Genomic DNA, 25,488 nt, shown 5'->3' with positions numbered 1-25,488 from the left:
ACTGTAAACAGATCCGTCCTGTTGCCTAACATTGCCTCACAGATGAGATGTCTAAGCATTTCACTTGCGTGTGGTTTTCAGTACAGTATGAGGCAAAATACATATATATGCATGGAAATTCTGAATAATGTCCCTGAAGGCAAACACACACACACACACACAGACTTGATGTTTCATCCAACATGCAGTAATTGTAGCAATCTATTTTCTCTGATCATTTAGCCACAGGTCTCCTGCACTATATCTAGCCATTAATTAGTCAGAGGTAACTTTAGGCTTGTTTCACCAGAGCCAGATAGGGATGATGTAGTACCTGCTCACACTTCTGCTCCGCCTCAGTCTCAGCAATTAATTTGTGTGGTTTATTTTTAGACGGATATCTCCGAGACATTGCCAGTGATTTCAATATTTCCCACAGATATCCCACAACTTCTCACATCATATTAGCATGCAAGATGTGCCCTGTCTCCACAGCTCCCATTACCTCCATGACTGCTTCGTTGCATCAGGAGATGTGCCGCTTTAATAACATCTCTACCAACAATAATGGCGGTAGCTCATTAGTAACATTTTTAATATAGCTAATGACTGATTTTGCAGCTCACTTTGTTCAGGTAGTCGGGACCAAAGCTGCTTCCGTCGTTCACGTTGAATCCTTACATATCAGTCGGGATTTGAGGTTGTCATTGCTTCTGAGACAGTCAATTAAAGATCTGAGCTCCCTGTCAGGTGGAGGCTGTCGAGAAAGATAAAACGACAAAGCTCAGATGATGTCGTTTTTCTTCAGCGTTTTTTTCTCTGTGTCTGTGTGCGCTCTGCTGAGTACACGTTGTGTGTTTGTGTGTGTAAGCAAAAGGGAGTGTACAGGGATGTAGAAAGATTTTTTAGCCCAGCAGCAGATCCCTGGTCCAAAAACACCTCAATGATTTGTCAATGTGTGAGAAAAGTAGAGGTAGAGGAGTGTTGGAAGAAATGAGTGACAAGGGAGAAGGAGAAAATGGGAATTGAGCCTAAAGATGTTTGTGTGTGTGTGTGTGTTTTTTGTGAGGAAGTGGGGGGTCATAAACAGCTTACGAGGAGTAGCCAGAGGCAGCAGGTGGCGGCTCTCTGGCAGTGGTATTTCCCTTTTTCCCTCATTTCATCCTACCACGGACAGACTACGACCCCCCTCATCCCCTTTGCAAAGCCCTGCCACATCTGGCACGTGTAACCAGCCAACCCATACTTGTCACAGAGGAAATGAATCTCTCCGTTTCTGTGTGAGCCCCACCGCAGACCCATTTCTCTGTTCCCTCCATGCTCAACCATCTTGCTCCTGCTGCTGAGAGTTGGTGTGTTTCTGCTCTAATAAAGACTTTGGTAGAGGGAGAGGTCATTTCACACTCGATTCCCCCCCAACACCCTTGATATGTTTCAGCATTTGGACATAGGGCACAGGCTTGTATTGGTTGGTGTCTGGCTGCACTTCTGTTGTAACTAACCGAGTGCAAAATGTGTACATAAACTGTCAGCAAGCTTGAGAGGAATTGGAAGTTGTGTTTGATTCCATATTTTACGACATACTTTAGAGGGGACTGTGCCACTCACTCATGTTCTAGCTGTTATTAATGAAATCTCACTGTGCGTGTATGTGGATTCATGAACTTGAATGAAGAATTCATGTTGACGCCCGGATACTTCGCTATGTTTCAAGAGGCTCGTGGGAAATTTGACGATCACTGATTTGTAAGTCAATAGTTTGTTGATCTCTCCCCAAGGGAAGATACAGAATACTTTAGTATAGCAGTAACTATGTATATCTGGTAGAATTAGCATAATTACAGTTTATTTATAGGCTGATATTCCATAACTTGGCGATGGCTTGAAAGAAAAACACTTGCGGTCCTCTGACATTTATCAAAGCCTCACCGATCAAACTCTGCGGGCTGAGAATGTCTTTCATGATCAAACACTTTGAGACTCGAAAACCTCAGATGAGAGTTGACTCAGACTCAATTAACAACTCAAAAATAAGTCTGATTTCTGTGCAGAAACATTGTGATTTGATTGTCATTGGAACATAAACAAACGTTCAAATGTTTGTGTAGCCATTATGCATCAAGATTGTTAAGAATTTATGTGGAGAGTTCAAGAACTTCTTTCCATGTTGAGTTGAAGTGCTCAGAAATTAAGATTTGACCATCTACAATTTCATGACAAACTCTAGCAAACTGGAAGACTGTGGGATATATTCAAAACTCCTACTAAATAGCTAAATAGCCTGCTATTAAATTACCCTTTTGGTGAAACAGTTTTTGTCAACTAGTGTTTCCATGGTCAAAAATGAACTTCCAATGTCCTTAAATGTTCAACTTGAGTTTTCTTAAGGGATGTCCATATATTGGTCAGTCGGTGCCCCACTTTAGTTCAGACTGAAATATTCCAGTAAGAATCGAATGAACTCAATGAAATCACAGTCTCCTGTGGATTAATCCCATTAATTTATTTGGTGATCCCATGGCTTTACTTCTAGTGTCACCATGAGGTGACCTTTGTGGTTCTGAATGAAACGTCTCCACAACTAATGGATGGGTCCCTGTGAAATTTGGTACCACCCTCAATACCTGTGAAACTAACAACTTCCCCATCACCAAACAAATCTGATTCACCTGCAGTCTGGCCTAAGCCTAAGATGTTGTAAACCTACTAAACATCTTCATGTTAACAGTGTTTTTACATCCATTGTATTTTCCCTCTTATCTACATAGGAAGTAGAGCTGTGTCGACTCAACAGCCAAGAGAAGTTGGGTCTAACTCTGTGCTACAGAACAGATGAAGAGGAGGATGTGGCCATCTATGTCAGCGAGGTGAGTGGATAACTTCCCTTTCAAGATGATAGACTTTAGCTCAAAGGGTTCATTTCCTTCATATAACACCATGAGTGATGAATATTCCAACTTATATAGTTTGTATGTCAAGAAGTCTCTAAAAACAGAATCGTATCTCTTTGATCTTTCCCCATTCGGCTTTGTTCCTGGAGATACTGTCAAAAAAAAGCAACATACATTTTCAAGCTTAAAGGACTGCTTGCTGTTTGAAAAATGAAAATATAAACACTCTTGAGGCATTCTACAGACCCCTTTTTATTTGAGTTCTTTGAAATCTTAAATTTACACGCAGTCATCATGGCTAGATTAAAATGCCTCAGTAAAATGCCTCAACAACTGAGATTTCCATGACTAAATCAATTGTGACATTTAATATTCATCGTCCAATTTATGATTAACTTTAGTATTCATGTGAGCACAGCAGGTTTCTCTGTTGGGTATAGTAATTTTAAAATTGAACTCTTTTATCAAACAGAAATGACATTGTTGAACAGTTTGGCAATGTTCTAGCTGCATGATTACAGTGTCAGTTATAAACACGAAATGACTGCCAAGGCAGGGAAAAAACAAAAACTGAAAACGCTCTCAGGTTTGGTTTCTTCATGCAGTCCTATCGGTGCAGCTGACATACAACAAGCAAGCTGCGAGATACATGTTAGCATTTTTCTCCCACTTGTTGGAAACGTTGATAATACTGTTCCCCACTCTGCTCAACTTTCTGTCTCATTCGTTTGAAGCTGACTTGGACCTTGCAAGGTGTTGGCTTTTGAGAGCTGTGTTGAATATAAATCACTGTGGTCTGTGGCTCCTGGCAGCATCTTTAAGTGTTCGTTCTGCAAAAAAAAAGTAGGGCTAAGAGACGTGCGCTGCATTTAGATGAGGTGGCTGAATGTCACTGTATACGGGATGTGTTCGAGGAGGTGTTGCATGCTCTGATCTTGCATAAGTAGTGAGAACACATCAACAACAGAGAGTTAAGAACAATGCAAGGTCATTTTAAATCAATCTAAATTCCACACCTTTGTAGAGCTTGATGAATGGCCACGTTACTTTGAGTTGTCGTTTAAGTTTATTTCCCTTCGTTTCCACTGTCTCACAGTACAATGGTTAAATAATTCAGAAGAACAAGAGAAGAAAAATAACATTTCTCTAGTCCACCAGTCCATCCATTTTCTACACCTGTTTAATTCTACTCAGGGGGCTGAAGTCTATCCAAGCATGCAAAGGGCAAAAAGGCTGAGTCCATCCTGGACAGGATGCCAGTCTATTCCAGGGGCAAAAAAACACACTGAATTCACACTAAAGGGCAAAGAGCCCACAGTCTACCTACCTTTCCTCACCATTCATAGTTGGAAAGTCTCCACAGAGAATGGACCAAAGCTGAGAGTCTGAAACTCAAGACCTTCTTGCTGTGTGGCAAAATTGTAATCACACCATAATTATAGCTTCAGTAATGAATAGATTCCCACATTTTCTGATATTTCAAATGTAGATTACTCATGATTTGGGTGCTCTCCACATAACTGCAGAAAGATTACCTTCAATTTTCTCTGTCCCTTTCAGTCCTACCCCCCGTTCCTGTCTAGTTCCTCCCCGTTTAATGAGTCCTCCTCTGTGTAGGAGTGGGGCTCTCACAAAGATGGAGTGCCACGGCACCTCACCATCTCCAGAGATCTCACCTGATAGAAGAGAGTGAAACGAATGGCCCCTGACGCCGATTGATTGGCTGATGAAAGAGTGTCCTGCCCCCTTGTTCACTGGCATTAGTTACAGGAGGGGCAGGTGCATCATGTCTTGAGGTTGAGTTACAGGCTGTAAATGCTATATGCAGAGGCTTGTGCTATATAAACCTGCCAGAATATAACAACTGAGGCGGGTGCAATTTAGGACCTAAATGATAAAGGTGATAACTCAGTTTGTTGTGGCTTTTTCTCAGGACTAAAATGGCTTTGAAAACTGCCCAGGCAGCCACAGCGAAGCCATTTGACATCTAAGGTCTTCCCATGGCGGCACAGCTACATTGTTTTGCTCACCTTGTTAATAACAGTCTAGACATGTCTTGCTAGAAGATGTCTACATAATGAGTTAAAACATTTTCAGGCACTCTGCGATTCTCCTGAAAAAGGATCGAAAGTGTTTTGGAGGCATTATTTTGTTTTTCTGCCTCCACAGATCTGTCCAAACAGCATTGCTGCCAGAGATGGACGCATCCGAGAGGGAGATCGCATTTTACAGGTACAGTAGGACACTCTCTCAGACTGGCTTCCACTACACAGGCTCTCATTAGCTTCAACATAAAAACCCACTTTTATTTTGTCGCACTCAACCACTGTCTCCCAGCACGAGAGCCCATTCATTTTTAATGGCAGCACATTAAAGGGGGAACTCGACCCTGCTGTGACTGTTAGAGTGGGAGAAATGCCCCCATGGCTGTTTTAGTTACCGACTCAGCACCAACGGGGGTTTTTTAAGAGTTCTGGTTCAGGATGGCGCTGTGCTGCAGCTCACTGCTTCCTGTGGGATAGCTGAGAGGCTATGACTGTTATTAGCCCCTAGGTTCATCTTCAGGCCTGAGATTGAGAGAAACTCTGATGCCGGCAACAAGAGGCACTTCTTACGACTGATGGCAGAATAGAGTTGCCTCTGTGGGTTAGGTGGGTAATTATTGTTTTTACGGAGACAATCCTCAAACTGTAATGTAAAAAGCTGCATTTATGGATTTGTTTTGGACACTTGAAGGCAGCAAAACACGGTGAAAACCACACATGACCTGATTACATTGTTAGGGCAAACAATTTCCTTTTTACATTTCAAGCAGCACTGATTTCAAGCCACCTGATGAATGCTGACAAGTCCAATACTCACTCTCCTTTGAGCTATTTATGTTCTCCATCTGACTCTTTAGTTGTCTTTAATTTTGTCTGCCTGTGCACTACTTTCCAAGCACCAAACTGCAGTGGCTAGGTGCAGTTCCCATAATAAAAACAGGCTCAAAAGCTCGGTAGAGATTTGGGAAACAGCAGGGTTGGGCGATAATTCGCACAGTAAACAGGGGTAGGATGAGGTGAAGGTCTAGGAATTGAAGAGCACACTGTTGTATTATTTGCAAAAAATGTCTTTTAATAAGTACAGCGGTGCGTTATGAGAGAAGAAACGGCAGTAAAGTCGCGGCAGAAGAAAACAGTCTTCGCAAGCAATTATTAGATGCAGGGGGCGGCCGGATGCATAAGCACTGTTGGTCTAATTGTCTACCGGTGTCCACCGTGTGTTGGGTGACTGATTTAAGCCAAGAGAGGGGGCGTGTGTGTTTGTGAGGCAGACCAGTACTCTGCCACTATTATCCACCAGTGACAGGGCCATTACTCTGCCTGCAAAAAGATGGACGCCCCCTGTCATTGGCCAGTTAATTGTACGGCTAGATTTATGTACGCTCCCGGATACTTTGGTGAACACAACACCCCCGTCAGCCCACAGCTACTGTCCCATTCATAATCACTGCCCGGGTCTTGCTTCGTATTAGGAAGCAACACAGAGCATTTCCCTCAGAAAAATAAAAAAATAAAAACAGTATTGCTCCCCGGTTCTACTTTTTTATTGTGGTACTTTGTTTTCGTTAAGAGCTTGAATATTGAGAGAATGACGCTGGCCTCAGCGTACGAATGTGCTTGTGTATACAATACATGTTTGCTTGCTTGCATCTCGCTTTAATAGTGTGTGTGGTAATCATGTTTGTATGTCATCCTCAGATTAATGGCCAAGACGTACAAGACAGAGAGGAGGCTATGGCTGCACTCTCCAGTGACGAGTGTAGAAACATCGTGCTGCTGGTTGCCAGGCCTGAGATGCAGGTTAGAAATGACAATGCACATCTTTCATTCGCTGAATGAAAAGCACACCTAAAATGGGTAATGGAAGCATGCTCTTCACAAATTACAGCCCTGAAGGTTTGTCATGTACGGTATATTTGCTCAGAGTAAACCTTAGCAGTAGCCAACCCTCCCCCCCCCTCTCTCGCCCCCGCCGCCACAACCACTCCTAGAGGAAGCCACCACTGAGACACCTCATCATGTTTTATTTTTATGTAGCGCCACTGTAATTGACTTCCAACAGTAAGCCATAAAAGCTAATGGCATGCTAATGTGGAGTGAGTTCAGGCCCAAGGCCGATGGCAAATAAGTGAAAGGACTCTGCCGCAGTGCAGATGAGCCAGGAGCAATAGTAGACTCTTTGTAATTAAATGTGTCTCTCAGTAGTAAATCTGAAGTCTTCAGATATGGATCCCATTTGGTTTACGTCGAGCAGACAAACAGATGATGGATGATATGGAGCAAGCGGGTCAGAGGTGGCAGTCTTATGTCCATTAAACTCTATTGGCTTGATTTTTAAGATTACAATGCATGTTTTAAAGATGAGGGGTGGTGGTGGTGGTGATGGTGGTTAAGAAATGGGCAGCTGCATATCAGTCAAACACCACATCACATTGATGCTTGCAGTTTCTTATTTCAAAACCATGCTGGGAAAATCCCATTTGGGCACCCATTTGGAACACCCAACTATTTGTTTTGAGACACTGTGTCGCCACAAGCTTTAGGCCTTGACAAATAACACTTGCCCCTCTCTCACTCTCTTTCTTTCTCCATATGCTCCCCCCTTTTTCATTCACCCTTAGCTGGAGGAGGCCTGGCTGGATGATGAGCACAGTGAGTTTCTGGAGCAGCTGAAGATGGAAATGTTGGAGGAGCAGCAGAGAGAGGAGATGGAATTAGCTGCCTTACAGGAGTTGCAGGAGTATGAACAGGTCAGACAGCGGCAACACATAATGCCTAACTGGATTAGTGAGTCAATGCCAAAGCTTTGTTATCTGGATTTAAGAAACTCTGGAAAGGCTGTTTCTTTTTATGTGCTTTCCTCGGTAAGAATAAATCTCCTAAACACTAATTAGTTGAAAAGCAATAGATATAAATTTAAAAAACCCAGACTGTTATAAACCTCACACCGTCAGACTGACCAATAATTGCTTTGACTGTTTTAGGTCATCATTCACAGTCAATATAAAAGAGATCTAGCCAGTGGCAGAGATTGAATCAAACTCTCCATTGAATTTTCTTAGCACAACAGTGAAAAAACTAACTTTGCCCCTTTTGAAATATGGATATAAAATAATGATTATAAATATTTATGGAAGGGGACTGTTGGAACATTTAAATCCTGAACATTAGTAATCATAATTTAAAATTCTGTTTTGTTGAGAGGATAGCATGCTACAAAAAAAAACACATAAATGGAACTTCAAAGACGTGGAAGAGAGGAAACAATCCCTGAAGTAACAGAGCTGTAGAACAACAGCATATGTAATCCTTGAGGACAATGCAGAATAGTGTTGCACTTTTTGAACTCTTAAATACTGTACTTCTGATTTTCTTTGTTGTTTTCTGTCCTCATTTCAAAACTATACCAGAAAAACACCAGTTTACCTTTTCATTTCATTACCATAATAACATTTGTATGCATATGATTAGAAGAAAAATAACCCTGGTGTGGTTCATTAAAAGAAAGTAGTGCATCATTATGTCTTGTTCATCTTATTCAGAGAGCAGAAGATGACAAGCCCACCTGCTCCACGCTCCCTCATCATAAAGATGGCGTGCTGAGTATAAGAGACAGAATGGAGAGCTCCGAGCACAACGTCCTGGCACATATCCAGAGACGTCTGTCTCAGTGTCTGAGAGACAATCGGGACACGCACCGTACCACCAGCTCCACGCGACTGGAGGACAAAGAGGATGAGGACGACGACGAGGCGGAGGGCGATCGTTTCCAGCAGCTCCTGGAGCTCAAGTGTCAGATCCGTAACAGCGGCGAATACGACCTGTTCTACAGCCACCGCAGCACCATTGAGTGCAGCATGGGGGAGCAGGGCGGCGTACAGCATGAGCTACGCATGCTCAACGAGGAGCTGCGCAGCATCGAGCTCGAATGTCAGAACATCATGCAGGCCCACAACCTTCGTAAGGGCCAGCAGTCTCCCTCTGCACCCTTAACCAAAAACCAAAGCCTCCATCAGAGTGAGCCCACAAAGGGTAAGCTGGCCGATATTAACGAGAGGCTGGAGAAATCAGACAAGGACAGCTCCAGTGCCTATAACACAGCAGAGAGTTCACGGAGCACGCCTCTAGCAATGGACCGCTCCCCAGAGCACTCACTCCAGAGGATGGTTAGTCTCACCAACCAGAGGAACCTTTGCAGTGGCCTTGCCACTGGCCCCTCTCTTAGCTCAAGCCCAATCCCTGCATGCCGTGCTCCAGTTCCAGGCAAAAGCAGCAGTCCCGACCATAGCAATCCTTCTGAGTCGAACAAGGCACCTCAAGCAGAGGAGGAGAGCGGCATGAAATTAAAGCCATGTGCATCACAGATTCCTTACTTCTCCCCATCCCACAGTTCCCAGCAGAGGCAGGTCAACATCCCAGCTCATGCCCGGCACTACCAGAGCTACATGCAGCTGATCCAGCAGCGATCAGCTGTGGAGTACGCTCAGAGCCAGCTCAGCCTCCTCAGTGTCTGTAAAGAGCCCCAGATGCCCATTGATGAGCCCAAGATGGAGTGGAAAGTCAAGATTCGCAGCGACGGCACACGCTACATCACCAAGAGGCCTGTGAGAGACAAGATCCTGAGGGAGAGAGCCCTAAAGATTAAAGAAGAGCGCAGCGGGGGGATGACCACAGACGATGATGCAATGAGTGAAATGAAGATGGGGAGATACTGGAGTAAAGAGGAGAGAAAGCAGCACCTGGTCAGGGCGAAGGAGCAGAGGAAAAGGCGAGAGTTCATGCAGCGTAGTCGGCTGGAAAGCTTGAGGGAGAACCCTCAGAGCAGCAGCGAAGGTCGCAAGGAAGTCAGCATTATAGAGCTCAGCCACAAGAAGATGATGAAGAAACGCAACAAGAAGATCCTGGACAACTGGATGACCATCCAGGAGCTGATGAGTCATGGTACTAAGGCCCCTGAGGGAGCCAAGGTGCACAACGCCTTCCTATCAGTCACTACTGTATAAAAAAAATAAAAAAAACACAAAGAAAACACACATTCTACCCCATGCGGTATAATATACTTGCCTCGTTCAATGTGGCGTTTTTATGAGGACAATAGGAATATTTTTCACAGTTTGTAACCCAAAAAGCATTTTGTAAAGAATTTATCAGTGGTGTCATGGCATTTTTTTTTTTTCATGTTTTTCAATATTGTTTTTCACATCACTCTATGGGGAAAAACATTTTTTCTATGAAATTATGACTATATAATTATTTTATTACTTCGCTCTAAACATGTTTATCTTTTCAATTCTATTTTCATATTTATGTTGTAACCATATAACTCGAAATAAGTTGTATGAGCATCTTAAGAGAAGTTGAGTATTTTCTTTTGTGTACTTGACAATTGCAACAACACACAATGAATCAGTGGGGTCTCCTGCCTTTCTCCAAGTTTTTTAAACGCCCCTTTGATGAACTATTTGTCCTTTAAAGCTGAAATAAGCAACACTCTGTGCCGAGAGAAGTAGTTCAGATTATTTTTCAGAGCATCAGTCTTATTACGTCTAATCATACAGGTATCAAAAAAGGTAAAATATGGTACAAATTTCAGCTCTAAAAAGTACAAATGTCATGCATTCCAATCATAGTACTGTATAATGAAAGACTGAGTGACTACGGCAAGAATGTGTTGAATCCCAAATTTAATGAATTGAAATAAATTCAATGACCTGAAAGGGGAAAAACTCTTTCAAACTCATGTTTCACCTCAAAAATGCTATTTTTGAGGTTTCAGATCACTGAACATTGTAATTTGTTAATATGAGCAAACGTTCCTGGTCAACATAGAACTTTTATCATCAGTAATTTTAGGAAAATCATCCTTTTAAAAGTTCGATACCTCACATTACAATGGAACTCTTCGCGTGTTGTTTCTGTAATTTGTGAACTTGAGCCACTTTTCGTACAAAGCTACAAACGAGGAGCTGCTACACTAACAGGTTAATGGAAAAACAACTCTGTGGGCACAGGGAATTATGTACTATATATTGTACTTCTAAAAACAGAGATTTTGTGGTGTAAAGGAACACAGACATCCCAAGAGTCCAACATGTTCTGACTCATTGCCAATGCTGCAGTTTTGTTTGTATGGTTTGCAGCTTTGGGTAAAAATAATAATAATTTTGTATTCAGTTTTATTTTTGCTTACTATTTTGAGGTTTTTTTTCTACATATTCAACAACAGATGGACCTGCTCATAGCTTTTACATACCAGTATTTTTACATCATTTTTACTCTCCACTTACACCTTTACTCAGCATAGCCTTAAACAGCAAAAACTGAATCAACGATACGTTTGTGTGGCGAACTGATTTAATATTCCAACAAACTGTTTCTGGATATCTCTGCGCAACAGAGACGTTATTATTCAGCCTTATTCATACATTGTATAATTTGAGTTTTTAGTAGCTGGGGGAAAACTCATAGATATTGTATAGTGGTTACTGAATTATGTTTGCGCTCACATTAAACTTGTGTTAGGGTGATTGCCACTGAGCAGGACTCAGAAACACAGCATCAAAAAACTAAACTGGTGAAATGAATGGGTTGCTGTTTATCAACAGACTTTATAGTTCAATTACATGTACAGTATACTCATTCCAAAAGCCTCATTTTTAACTGAAATATTGTAAATTTGAAATTTTAAAACTGATCCCTGTATTTGTTTGGAGTCAATGTCAATGGTCTAATTTCGAGTAATGCGTAGTTGGCACATTTGTAGCCAGTTAAAATGTGTGATAATGGTGATCTTTGCAAAAGAAATGACAATAAATTATTGTTTTTTGGTATAACATTGCACTGGATCCTGTTTTTTTCCCCATTCAGACATTTGAGGAAGAACCAATATCTGCTGCTACTTTTCAGTTGGTGCCAGGTGAATACAGACAGACTTTGAACACAACAGTTACATAATATATCCAAGGATCCAGCACATTAAAATTTGGAGTTAAATCAAGTTATTTTTCTCTAGTATGTGAGGTGAACAGTGAACGTGAACATTAATATATGCGCTGCTTCTTCTAGTCTTCACTCATGATACTGAGGGGGAAAAAAAGGAGAGGGGTGGAGGGCAAAAACAAGTCTAGTCAGTGAAACAGAATTACTTGTTCACTGAGCACACCTCATATCTCCTCCTAGTGACTCACCTTTTTTTCCCTCTTTGTGGATATGTTAAGTGATTAAACAGAGGATTTCAATTAAAATCACCTTCCACTTGGATGGCTTTGTGTTTATTAAAATGTACCAACCACTTAATCATTGCTATGGCCTTGTCATATGCAGGGGAGAGCTACTGGGATACTCTGGTGTCTGTATTATCTTAAGTTGTCAGTGTGCTGTGGCTGAAATTGGAGTGTCACGGATACGCTACTGCCTGAAGACAGTTCTGTACTTCTGTGTTTCCATTTACCTGAAAACCTCCTTTTTATATTTCACCTTTTTTAGTGTTAGTGATATTATTATACATGCCTTTTCTGAGTACAAATTGTTCTGGGTTACCCAGGGGTATTATGTCTATGTTTTTGTTGCCAAGCTTATTTTCATTGCTGGGATTATTTTTTTTATTACATTCATATTTCCAAATACTTAAAAGGTCCATTGTGTAAAATTGAGGGGCTCTATTTACAGAATATGGCAGAAATCTAATACAATATGCATAACTTGTGTTTTCATCAGCGTATAATCACCTGATGATAAGAGAGGTTATGTTTTTGCGGCATTGTGGGGGTAGCGGGTAGCACTGTGGCCTCACAGCAAGAAGGTTCCTCGTCTGAATCTCGGAGTGGAGTTTGCATGTTCACCCCGGTGTTTGTGTACTCCAACTTCCTCCCACAATCCAAAGATATACACTTAATTGGTTAATTGGTGACTCTAAATTGGCCATGAGTGTAAGTGGCGACATGTCCAGGGTGTACCCCGCTTCTCAAAGTCAGCTGGTCCAGCCCCAACGTGACCCTGCTGAGGATAAGTGTGGACAAACTAAACACTAAACACCAAAATAGTTTTTCTCTTATTCCTAGGGAGGGGTGGGGTGAGGTGATGGTGTTGCAGTCAGCAATTACACTGCTAGATGCCACTAAATCTTACGTTGGCCCGTGAAGAACTCCATCCTTACAAGACAAAATTGCTCAGGCTGTGCTACACAATGAAAACATTTCCTACTGGCACACTAATTTACATACAGTACTGTTTCATAATGTCAAGGTGTCACATTTAGTGTGATTCCATTTCCGTTATAGTGTCTGGCACTTAAAAGCATCTCCATTTATATGACAAAACATTATTGAAAAGTAGACTCCTGCCATACCCTGAGTCCATTTGCTCTCCCCTCATTTGTTAATACTCTCAGTTTGTATAGACAGAGACCATTAAAATGCCAATGAAAAGCCACAGACGCAGAAGCAGTGTGAGTTGTACCAACTAAAGCCACAACCAGCCCGAGTGCTTGCTCGCTAATTAAGTTCATCCCTGGGCTCCTGGAAGACCCAGTCAGGTGTAATTAAAATCGAGCCTGTGACAGCCATGGCATTTGTCAGAGCTACCCAGCAGTTCAAATACCAGTACTGACAGAAATGTCAAACAGATAGCAGTGGCACATCTCCTCTTCAGTGCTCCACTCACACAGACACACATGCAGCCACACAAAGCTATAGCCTCTGTTATGAATGTTTACTGATAACCTTTAGGATTCCCTTAACAACAGAAACTACAAATTCTCTATCATTATTCATCCAGGGAGGCCCATATTTATTGACATACAGATCCACTTGACACATGATGGCACAATCTACTTCATGGTGTCTCCTCTCCCTCTTCATCTCAGAGGCTCGTAAGAAAGCGGTAATTGCTTCGGATCACGCGTTTTCTCGATGTCACTCTGGAAATTGATGACGGCTTTGATCTTTGATATCATAACTGCTGTGTTGTAATAATTGCCCCCCTATCTTGCCAAATGTAGCGGTGTATGAGGGTGCTATGGGCGGCCTGTTACTGCTGAGCCAGCTGTTCTGAATTTATATGGCTTAATCAAGCAAAAGACAACGGTAACTCTGTTCACAGGAGAACTGTGGTGGATGGCATCAACACCTCCTCAACATTCTCCTGTGGGCCTATGGAGACTAATTCGTTTTGTCGGCAGCCTTAAGTGGAAGTTGAGAAGTAACTGCAGTTTTTGATACTAATGTTCAAAATGACAACACAAATGTGCACCAGAGGCTCATGGAAATGTCACTTGGACAAAAATATTACAGTCAGTCAGTCAGTATTGGACAAATGAAATCCTGAGGGGACCATGATGGGGAAGGAGATCACCAAAGTCACAAGGCTTCATCCACAAAGGAATGTAAATGTTTGTACAGAATTTCATGGCCCTCCATCTACATGTGATTCCTCAGCTTGGACCAAACCGAGGGACCAACCAACAAACCGACAGAAGGACAGAAGGTGTGTTTGTTCCAAGAGAGACTTTTAACCAAAATGTACCACAGTAAAAAAAAGAAAAGTCAGTGGTGAATTTTGCTCAGATATGCTTTATATTGTACTATAAGCTTGCAATCAGCAAGCTTATAGTACAGAAATGCAGACAGCAGTGGTTTGTGTGTGTTGATCACTTCACAGACTACAGTAAATTGCCTCATATTGCAGTATTTGAAAGCATTCGCCGGAAAAACTCACATGCTGATGAAATAAAATTTGTTTCACGTTCACTTCACTCTTCATTTCCAGCCTCACACCATGCAGAAAACCTGGTTTATAGCCAAGTGTTTACAGCCAACTGTGAATAGAATATGAAATTTACACAAGTTAATAGTTTTCAGGATTAGTTGAAAAGTCTAATCTTCTGTTGTCTCACTATTTGCTTCATCACAGCTCTGTGTATTCAAACTCTCTGCTGGATACGTTTGTGTGTCATTTTTATTGGCAGAGATCTTTTATTGCTTCTGTGAACCATTTGGACTTGTTGTTTTTTTTTTTTTCTTTCACACCCCCTGTTTTATGTGTCATTTGTTGTTTCATTTTCACCCCAACCAAACGCATTATGGGACCTATTAAGCTAAAAACCTGTGAATATTTCAGAGCATAATTAGAGCTCTAATTACAATTCATTATTCATACAATGGGTGAACCACACTGCAATACATACTGCAAAAGGTCTCAAACATGTACTGTTGGGGCTGCAATTAGAATATGTATAATACTCCCTAAAACATATTGTAATACCGTGAGCCCTAAACAGAGGTACGCTAGTATATTATTCATAGACAAATATTGCAGATTTTAAGAGCTGGTTAATACCCGCTGGTGGAAACATAATCTCTTTGCAACATTCAGCTCGCACTATTATTCAAATTATACAACACCAGTGTTTCCAAATAACCATAACAAAAAAGCAGCGAGGCTTCAAACTACTTTTCCTTCACCAACTCATCTTTAACGTTGGATCAGTGCGAGGCTTCAGGTCTCAAAATTCAGATTTTAACCATCACTGTCCATCAATGCCCTACATGCAAAGCACCTGTCACTTAGACAGTGGTATTTAGTAAAAATCCTAAATTTAGATTCTCCAAATATTTCTTTTGAAAATCCTTCACGAATTTCGCCTTCCCAGCCTGAAGTGGTAAACCGCCAGTCTCTCACCTTGCTGTTTTCACTAACCTCCAGGGTGGAAATGATTGACATGTGTGGTCAACCCTGCAAACTCTGTGTTGTATACAAATGTAACACTTGCACGTCCTTTGTACATTCATTGTCTCTATGAAAACCATTAACATTCCTGTAAAGTTTCTGTCTCTCTTATTCATGAGCTGTGGGTCAGTCTGAATCCAAGAGAAATTACTAATGTGATTCGGAGTCTGTGATTGCTTCGCTGAACTTGAGGATTAATAAATAATATCTGGCAGATGGCGCATAGTAAGGTCTGTTTCACATTTATTACTCAATGTAAACATTGATCCTCTACGCCTTCTCGTGTTATTTCAGTGTCGGCATGGTTACTGAGAAGAGAAGGCTTTTTCATTAGTCATGGTGAGCTCATCGCTTACTCTTTCATATTCATGTGTATTACACTATGTGTCATAAAGAAATTTCATAACTGGGCCTGTCTTCACATTGATTTAATTGGCCTCCCAGTGCACTTCCTAATGAAATCCTAGCTTGTATGTGAATTGAACTCATATCTCTGCACTCCTGCCATTATAGAGGGTTGATACAGTGCAGTATCAAGCAGCAGGAGATTTTTTGCTTGTTCAGTTGCATTCTGGGTAGCGGGCCACCTGCACTCGAAGTAATGAGAGCCTTGCCAGAAGGCCTTACTGGTCAGAGCTCAGCTCTTCATTGCTTCTAGGCTTCGCCACAGGCGAATGATCCGCACTGCTTCTGCAGAGAGCGAGCCAGTGAGTAATGGCCTCTCTATAATGTAGACTGTGCTTCTTTTGGATCATCGACATATTGCAAATAAGTCATCTCAGCTTGAATTTACATAGACTAACTTTGCACATTTACAGCTCCCAAACGGCAGCGAGCGAAAACGGTTTCCTCAATCTCGTAACATGACATCTGTAAATTGCACACGTCACACTGATTTTTATCAACCCAACTGGTGGGGGATACATTTTTCACTGTCACATGTACAGGAAGTGGTATGCTCTTTTCTTTTGTAGCTCTACTTCATAAATAGGCTATGTTAAGTTTCACAGAAAAAAAGAAATTATACCCAAAGAAGATTTGAATGTTTTTGTGATTAAGAATACATTTTAGTCTTTAGGAAAGGCCAACATTACCTGCTACTTTTACAAAATGTCAAAAGTGATTATGGTAATGGGGCCCATCTTGTATTCTGCTTTGTTTGGTAATCATGGAGAATGGCAAACATCAGGACTACAAAGTGCCTTTTCTCAATTAACCACTTAAATCATTTCTGCAACTCAAAACATCCTCTCCATTTTTAGTCACTAATACAAAGCCTCATCCATTATGATGCGCATTTACTATTCCATCAGTTTAAATCCTTTGAGATACCACTGAAGACTGCACAAGAAAAAGAAAAAGAAAAAGCTGGTGTCCACGTAGACGATAATCTGCATCGGCTTTGAAGTAAGATGAACAAGGTGTGCTGCTGTCCAAAAGAGGATGACGATCGTTGGAAGGATTAAGTTGAATGCAAAAGGGAGGGCTGATGCAGTTGACTGCACAGCAGAGTCTTTCTCACAGTGACTGACCTTGAGGCTGGAGTGCACCATTATACTTTATTACAGTAAGTTACAGAAGTCAGTGCAGGCTTAATGATTCATGGCCACTGATTTCATAGTGCTTTGCAGACCATTTGACAGTGCTGAGTTTTATAATGAAAAAAGAGGACGATGGGGGAGTGGCAACCGGATAACTGCTTTTGTTAGGTGTTACTCCGGCCAATCAGCTGAGTACCACTACCTTAAAATGCCACGCAGACACATACAGGGTCAAAATCTATATCACAGTGTGCTTTAACTAAATCCCTGCCCTTTCGTGGCCCTGACTGTCTTCTCTCCATTAGGAGAAAAAAAAAATTGTTGCTACTTTTAAGATATCCCTGGTGTGTTTAAGAGAAGGTCACATTTACGGCAGATAGGCTGCTGCTGAAATGCTGCTATTAGTTTTAATATCAACCTCTGCAGTCTCTAATGGTGCGGATTCAAAAAGTGGAGCAGTGGAATACTCCTTGGGAGTAACATACGCCACAAAATGCACTGATGCTCCGAGTGGTAAATAGGCTATACATCACTGTCATCCTGATCCACCTTTCTGAATATCCTATCTGCATGGTACACTAGGATTTGTCTCTTGTGGATTGCTTTATTGTTTTTGCTACATTATGCATGGACTCTCAGTAATTCTCTTTATCTGTTAAACTAGGTTAGGGAAACACAATTCATACAAATCATATACTCGAGTTGGGTCATGTTTGTTGGGGAGTGATTCCAAGTGTTTCTGGGGCATAAAACAATATGATTTCGGAAAGCTTCTAATTCTTACATCTTGCCTTGTTCATATATTCTGTTGCTGTGCTTCTGTTTCTTCTGTTCGGTGAATAATTACCTAAGATGCCCTTGAGCTCAAAAGTCCTCAGGTGGGCCCTCTGCTCTTTAGGGCACCTGGGGATATGAGCTCATAGAGAACAAAGACATCTCATAAAGTATGTAAAGTTATGAGCATCACTGCTATGCTGCAGTGCAATCAATTAAAATTGCTTCTGGAGGGTAGTATTAGTCATCTTTTAAGAAGATTGGTGTACGTAGCCATTACAGAGTAGGTATTTTCATTATCTTAAGTGCATGTGATTTTGTTTAGGCCAGCATTTTTTGTAAACATGAAACATGTATTACAGGCAAATATGCCCATATGAGCATCTGAAAGGATAAGTCAGGTTCTGATCAGCATCTCTGGTGAGGAAATTAGGTTATTAGTCACAGTTACAGACAAAACTCTTCCATAAGAACGCAGCCACAGTGGACAGATTGTTGACCTTGTATTACTCCAGTCAGACGCTGCCTTCAGTTAAGCTGCTTTCTATAGAGGAGAATTTAGTTGTTTTTTAGTCAATGCTGAGACAGCACTGACTGGATACATGTTGTTGCAAAGACATTTTGTTTCCGTAAAGAGAGAATGACTCTCTTTTGATTGGCCAACTTTGCGAAAGCCTGCCTTGATGGCCAGCAACTTGCTGGCTCAGCGCTAAAATGTTAGTGAATACCGACTTCATCTTCTTGCAGCTTTAGTAACTCAGCTTTGATGATGGCGATATGAGGCACCGCTGGGGTTTTGAACTCTGGAACTCAGGAAAATATCCTTTCACAAGAGCAACGGCAGATCAATTTGAATCACTTGAAAACAAAAAAACTGAATCCTGTGGAAAATAGAGCCTAGAATATGACAGACATTGTTGTTAAGGTTTTGCTTTATTGTATAGTGCCAGCATTTGTTTTTAAATATGAACATCTACATCGATAAAGAGTGACTGCTCAACACGATGGTCCTATTGTCAAGACACTTTTATAGATTCCTTTGATATCCTTTGTTCTGATTTCTCTTTCAAAATAAAAAAGTTCTTCACAACCTTCACAACCACTTCACTTTGATTTGCTTTAGATTTTTTATTGTTTTATTTCTGTCATACCTTTTTATTCACATATTTTTGTATCTTTTTGCTTAAGGCTTTATGGACTATCATCTTGTGTTGTTTGATGGCTATTGCTTCTCCTACCATGTTCTTAAATCTTAATTTTGGCTTTGTTATTTTGAGTATGCTGTTTGTGCTTGTCTGTCAAAGCACTTTATAATGATGCTATATAAATAAAGGTATAAGCATATTAGACCGTAGGAAATTGTTACTGTCATCGGTAGTAGAGACTGAAATCACACTTACACCATGGACCATATAATTTTATCTTTCAGGGTGGTGCTTAAAGATCACCATGATGGTTTGCTGTTTTATTTTGTATATCAGTGTGTTCTGATGACTGGCAAACACACACAGACATAGTTCGGTGAGGTCATTTAAATGGGAATGTATTATAGATTTAAACACTTCACAAAATCAGCTACATTTTATCTTCCAGTTTTCAGCACCAGTTGGAGGTTTCCTGCCCTGCTTTTATACGTTTACAGCCCACTCACATTCACATCTGGGTCATGAAATCCCAACCTACTTCATGGGTTATTGGTTCTTAATGTGTTTTGTTTGTCTAATTCTTGAAAAGATGAAATCACACTCTTTAGGGTGTCTATGGCCGGACTGGATACTAAAATCTGACCACTGTTTGTCTGTTTTAAGCAAGACTACATTTTTGTTATTTTAGTTTTAGGCACCATTCAACATTGGCATAACGTGCTGCTGCTCAGACAGAAGACAAGTGGGTGTACCATCACAGGCTTTATGGCACAGATTGGCTTTGTTCGCTGTTTGACATCCTGTTATTATAAAATAAGCATACTGCACTGTAGCGTGCATATGAATGGTGGTCCTCTCTTATTCTCGCTTATTCTAGTCCCCCTACCCTTCTCTCACCCTGTACTACTATGAAAAGGTCTTGTAGGCATATTGTAAATTAGATTCCATTCAACAGTGGAAGCTGAATAGCTTGTCTAATATTTCTTTTGATGATCAGAAACACAGAGGGACCTGATAGCCATTCATGTGTGGTCATATTGTTGGACTAATGCATTGCATTAATTTTACCAATGATCCATGGAGCTCAATATTCCTTTCAAATATGAACATCCTGTTTAATTTCCCATCTTTGATGAGAATTAGAAAAGTGAATGCAGTGCAAAATGAATGCACACAAAAGGGTTTTAGCACATGAAAAGCACTGGTCCATGTTTGCAGTTTTTTTTACATAGACGGTTCAAAGAATAAAGGTTTTGCAATGTGTGTCTAAAAAAGGTGCATTGCTTGCTTTCCACATTTTATGTTTGACCAAAACACAGATGCATTCTTTTTTTAAAAACATTTCCAAGGATGTACCATAACAGGTGCACAATAGGCCATTATAAGAGCAGAAGCATCATTATGATCCATCATTAAAGGGAATAAAGCAGCATGAAACAGAAAGAGCTTTCTCACAGTGGACATCTTAACTTTTCATACTTAGAAAAGCACAGGTGTTTTCTGATACCATTAATGATGGCTTGATTGCAGCGCACTCATCAGTGAGGCACATTATGCGCATCAGGAGGCTTCCTGTCAGAGTAATGGAATGTGGTTACTTGTGTCTATGTTAGTGGCAGGTTAATATATCATGCACAATGAGTTAGAGCAGCGTGCTTTAAAAAGACCAAACAATTGACCAAAATGAACAGGTCTAACAGTTCACTTCGAAAACAACCTCAAAAAAGGTCTTTGACATCCTCAAACCATAGACTGCATACAGTAAAACATAGACATCGTATCCGTGATGTCATCGGTAGATTTCTGAAGAGCTGTTGTGAAGCTCAGAGTGTGGTGGCTTTGGCTGCCTCCATCTTGCCTCTGTCACCTCCCAGCAAATCAGACACTGGGTAGACACTTCCATATTGCCTTCGCTTCACGACCACAGAGGTTGTTTTTTTGCTTGTTTCGCACAAGCAAAAATTGTTAGAAGTATTGGGAATAAAATCTGGAGCAAGCAGTTATTATTATAAGACAACACAAGCTTTGTCATGAGCTGCAAAACGAAGCTGGGAATGATCTGGATATCAACATATAAGACGTCTAATTATATCTTTCATTACACTGGATTAAACTGGATACTGGGTTTTTTGCAATGGATATGTGTACCATATGTATACTGTCGGGATAATTGTCCATTTGAACACATGGCAAACTGTGTAAAATCTGACCAAACAATGGACAGACAGCATGTCACAGCAAACATCTGTGTTTGTTGAATAATGTTTGAAGTTGGAAGATGTAGGGACTTACAATCACCCACAGTATATTTCCAGTATCTACAGTATGCAGTATACAGTAAGTAGGCTAAATAGGTTTCACGAAGCTGAGTGAGGAGTTTTAAAATCCTGACAGGTTTTGACACTCGAGAGAAAGAGAAGTGTTACTGAAAGCTCTCAGTCTCCAGAGTAAGAAAGCATTCTGCTACATAATATTACTACAACTGGCTTTCCAGCAGTGATAGTGTAACAAAGAAGTCTCGCTTTTCGACATTATTTGGATGTTCCAAGCTTGTTCTCCTATCTTATCCTGCTGTTAGTTGATTTGTTTTCCTTTTTGTAGTTACAAACGTAACACCATCTCCAAGCTCTTGCTGTCTTCACCAACAGTTTACTAATATGGGCACATTAATTTTGAATTGAAAACACCTACGTCATAGATGTCCGATCTTGTTAATCCACACCTTTCAACCAATTAGATTTCTATTTTCAGTGACCATAGTAAAATCAGAGTTACACATTTTCTCCCCTCACTTCCATTTTTGTTACACTCTAAAACTTAATCAATTTGCAAGGCATTTTATTTATGTATCTCGTCAAAAAAATCATATTTTTGTTAGTTAAAATTGTTACGTATCCTTGTCTCTGTACTAACATCTCTGTACTGTATGTGTACTATATTGGTAACCTTGTAATGTAATATAATAATCCTGAATAAAACCATGTAGATAAGCACAGCTCACGCAGCTCCCAAAGGAGTGAGAAGGTATAATGAAAGCAATATGGTCGTGTGAAGCATACATCAATGAAACATTATTCAGCTTCTACAGACATACATAAGCAGACAATTTGACATCCATCCGTGCCTTTTAAGAGAATGATGGACATCTGATGCTCCATTCACTTTAATGCTTGCTCGTAATCTCCCACATGCTTTGAAGGCACACACACACACAAAGGGTCAAAGTGGAAAAATGTGCACTTGATGCAAATTTTTGTATTTTATATTATATAAATTCAGAGATTCTCGATCTCTTGGCGGAATGGTTAACTAATGTTAAGAAGCCGGCTTTTGTCTATTGCTGATTGTGACATCAGTGGTGATAACAGAGGGGTCTCTGTATGTTATCTCTTGTTGAACACTGGAGCTTATGTTATGTTATGTTAGTCAATGCTCTGCCATATTGCTGCCATATCTACAGTATGCTCCTGCATTGCACTGTTTGCATTATGGGGTTCACAGCGTGGTGAACTGAAAATGCATTTAGCAAATAAAAAGCAATAAATTGTTTTGCACCATCCATTGTAACAATGTGAAACATGGCGGATGATGAACAATTCTGGCAAAGCTGAATGACCTTCGGCTACGCTGAGATGGAGTCTGACATAACCGTGTATCACCACCTGTCACCAGCTATTTACATTTGGCCTCATGCACAAATGCCAGGGATGCTATGCGAACATTATGGCTTACAATTCAGCAGGCCCTGTCACAGGGAAGTTGGAATCTGCAAAAGAGGCAATTATTTTTCTGTGAATTTCCAGTTATGCAGATACAGTATGTCAAATGCACATCCTGTCCCCTAAGGTGCGGGGGAAACAAACTTGTTACTGCTGCTGTTCTGTGACACCTTTTGGGTGTTGGTTAAACAAATGCATTGTCTGTTTTAGAGATAAAACCGTCTAAGAGATGTCTATCAGCAGCTACTTCCCCGCCTTTTAGGGTGGGGGTGGGGAGGGAATAGGCAGTGGGAGCTGATGTGTCTGTCAGAAATCAAAATCAAAACTCAATTGGGGGAATTGCAAATTAAATCCACCTGTCAATCCACATCTGTTTGATCCTGTCTCACTGTCAGTCTACATCAAGATTCCTCGCCACATTATTTAAAGGCTGTAGAAGGGGCGTGCTAACGTTGTTCAGATGTGTTAGCCTCCAAAAGATTGTTCTGAATTCTTTTATAGCTTGTTTATAAAACAAAATAAATGAAATATCTTCATTGGCATACAGTCATGACCTCCAGTTGCCCCCTCCCATGTCTTCTTGGCTCCTCGGATGCTGCTGCCTTGCCTTGTTTACTTCCTCTGGCAAGCCTGCTTTCCCATTTCATTCACGACAATATAGATTTAGGCAGGGAGGTTTACAAAAACAATATAACTCTTTGTATCCTGCATGAATTATTTCACACTCTCACCGTGCATGGCACAGTCCCAATGTCCCTCATTACACCGTGAGAATGACAAGCAGCAGATACCCTCAATACACGGGCATCCCAGTTTTGTCGATATAAAGTCAACCAAGTTGTGAGGAGTGAGATCTCTTCTTACGGTCTTTGATGGAAGGCCATAAAATATTAATTTTGCAACAGCTGTCTGGGGCTCTCGGTTATTTGACGTGGGCTGTCAGCCTTCTAATAATCTTCCTGGGTTTTGTCTCATTTGTGTGTCCCCATCGAGGTGCCTGTAATCTCCTTCATTATTAATCTCACAGAGCAGAAATGTCATGCCGGCAGCCTCGAAGCATACTCGGCATCATTTAATTCTTGTTTACCAGCCTTCCTCTTTCGCCCCAGTGAAGACGACCCGCTACTGCCACAGCGGCATGCTTTCCCCTGAAGAATACTCCTTTCATTCTGTTAGGAGACAGAGAATTTGCATTAAAATCTATAGTCTTCTCCCTGCCACACGCCTCTCTTATCATTCCCTTAATGGATTACAGCAGCCACTGAACCTTGCAGATGTGTGTGTGTGAGCACATGTGTGGGCTTCTGTGTGGCAACTGTTTGTGTGAAGATACCTTCAGCCCCTTGAGGGAATTTTTTAAGCCGATTTTGTACCCTCTTGTTGCGTGTCCTACTTCCTGCTCCCTCATCTCTTTTCCAGATCCCCAGCCTCCAGCAGCTTTAATGTGACATCACAGGGTTATGTACCTGGACGGGACCCCCAGTTGGAGTGAATACAGATGGAGCTAGGCTGTTTGTGTGATTTATCGAGGTAATGTGGATCAAGGCTGAGGAAAAAAGGAGTAGAAGGTGACTGGTGGAGATATAAGGTTTAAACAAAGAAGGACACTGTGTGCTGCTGGGACAGGTTTTCTCAGGTGTCAGTCACATCTTTATCAATGTCTTATTTAAAACGGCACTAACAATGGCTGTGTGTAATGTGACAAATGCACAGGGATCATCACCTGATGCCGAAGTTCCCCTTGGCTCTTACAAAGCACTTTATCACCTTTCAGCTCATTGTTTTGGTAACTGTCAACTTTACTGTTCTTGCTTCAGTCCCACCATTCTCAATAACCTTGCAGCTATTTTAAGTGAAATAGTTATTTACTATGCAACCAGCACCAAATAACAAAGGACCACACAGGGAAACATTCTCTTACATTTTATATTTTTTATTTTATTATTTATATTAAAAAGATTATATTAAAAAAATCAACTCCAGATGCACCATACATTCTTGAGCATCGAAATCTGTTTCTACCAAGGTGTGCTGAATGATGAATCCCACTTTGTTGTAACTAGAGGAGCATAGCATAGCACAGCATAACTTACGCCTCCTAAACATGCTATACAGTAGATGTTGCCATGTGCTGTTGCTGCTCAATAAGGAGGACGCTGAGACACCTCCTGCCAAGTATATATATATATCTTTCCAAATGTGCTACTCCATTTTAAAAATATAACTAGGCGATCATGACCCAAAACACAGCTGCATGCTATGTATTATTTCTCCTAGAAGTCTAGAAGAAGAAGCCGTTGTGGAATCAGCCTACTGTTAAACCTAAAGTAAAGTTTCCAGAGCGTCAGTTAACGCTGCGTCAGCAGAGGGACACACAGTAACTGGAGTGCTTGCAGGTGCGGAGGCACGGGAATGACAAACGTGTTTCGCCAAAGCATCTATTATCTAAGGCAGCATTCAGAAGCTGAGCGCACATCATCCAAGGGTCTTTATTGGGATCAGTGGACGAGTAGTATTTAGTTAATTTAGTTTACTTTAATCATTATAAATACTCTAAAACATGAAAAAGATTATCTAAACTTGATTAGATGATATTTGCATTTATTTATTTAATGTTCGTCAATAAAAACTTTACTTTAGCTGGACAGACAATGTGAAGACATGAATGT

General features: G+C 40.9%; 1 protein-coding gene across 2 annotated transcripts in view; it reads left to right on the top strand.

Annotated features, from left to right (window-relative positions):
• The window catches only part of LOC104925413 (PDZ domain-containing RING finger protein 4), a 119,987-nt gene extending 108,247 nt beyond the window's left edge, over window positions 1–11,740 (top strand). For both annotated transcript variants that reach the window (XM_019272618.2, XM_019272619.2), the window contains 5 exons: window positions 2,748–2,846; window positions 5,040–5,102; window positions 6,614–6,715; window positions 7,537–7,665; window positions 8,458–11,740. In XM_019272618.2, coding sequence (XP_019128163.2) covers window positions 2,748–2,846; window positions 5,040–5,102; window positions 6,614–6,715; window positions 7,537–7,665; window positions 8,458–9,918 — 1,854 coding nt within the window. In that variant the 3' untranslated portion in view covers window positions 9,919–11,740. The remainder of the gene's footprint in view (window positions 1–2,747; window positions 2,847–5,039; window positions 5,103–6,613; window positions 6,716–7,536; window positions 7,666–8,457) is intronic.
• The last annotated feature ends 13,748 nt before the right edge of the window (window positions 11,741–25,488 follow it).

Source organism: Larimichthys crocea, chromosome XXI, assembly GCF_000972845.2.
Source record: "Larimichthys crocea isolate SSNF chromosome XXI, L_crocea_2.0, whole genome shotgun sequence".
Classification (NCBI taxonomy): Eukaryota; Metazoa; Chordata; class Actinopteri; family Sciaenidae; genus Larimichthys; species Larimichthys crocea.
The sequence above is the reverse complement of the archived record's forward strand: the minus strand, read 5'-3'. Positions and strand labels throughout refer to the sequence as shown.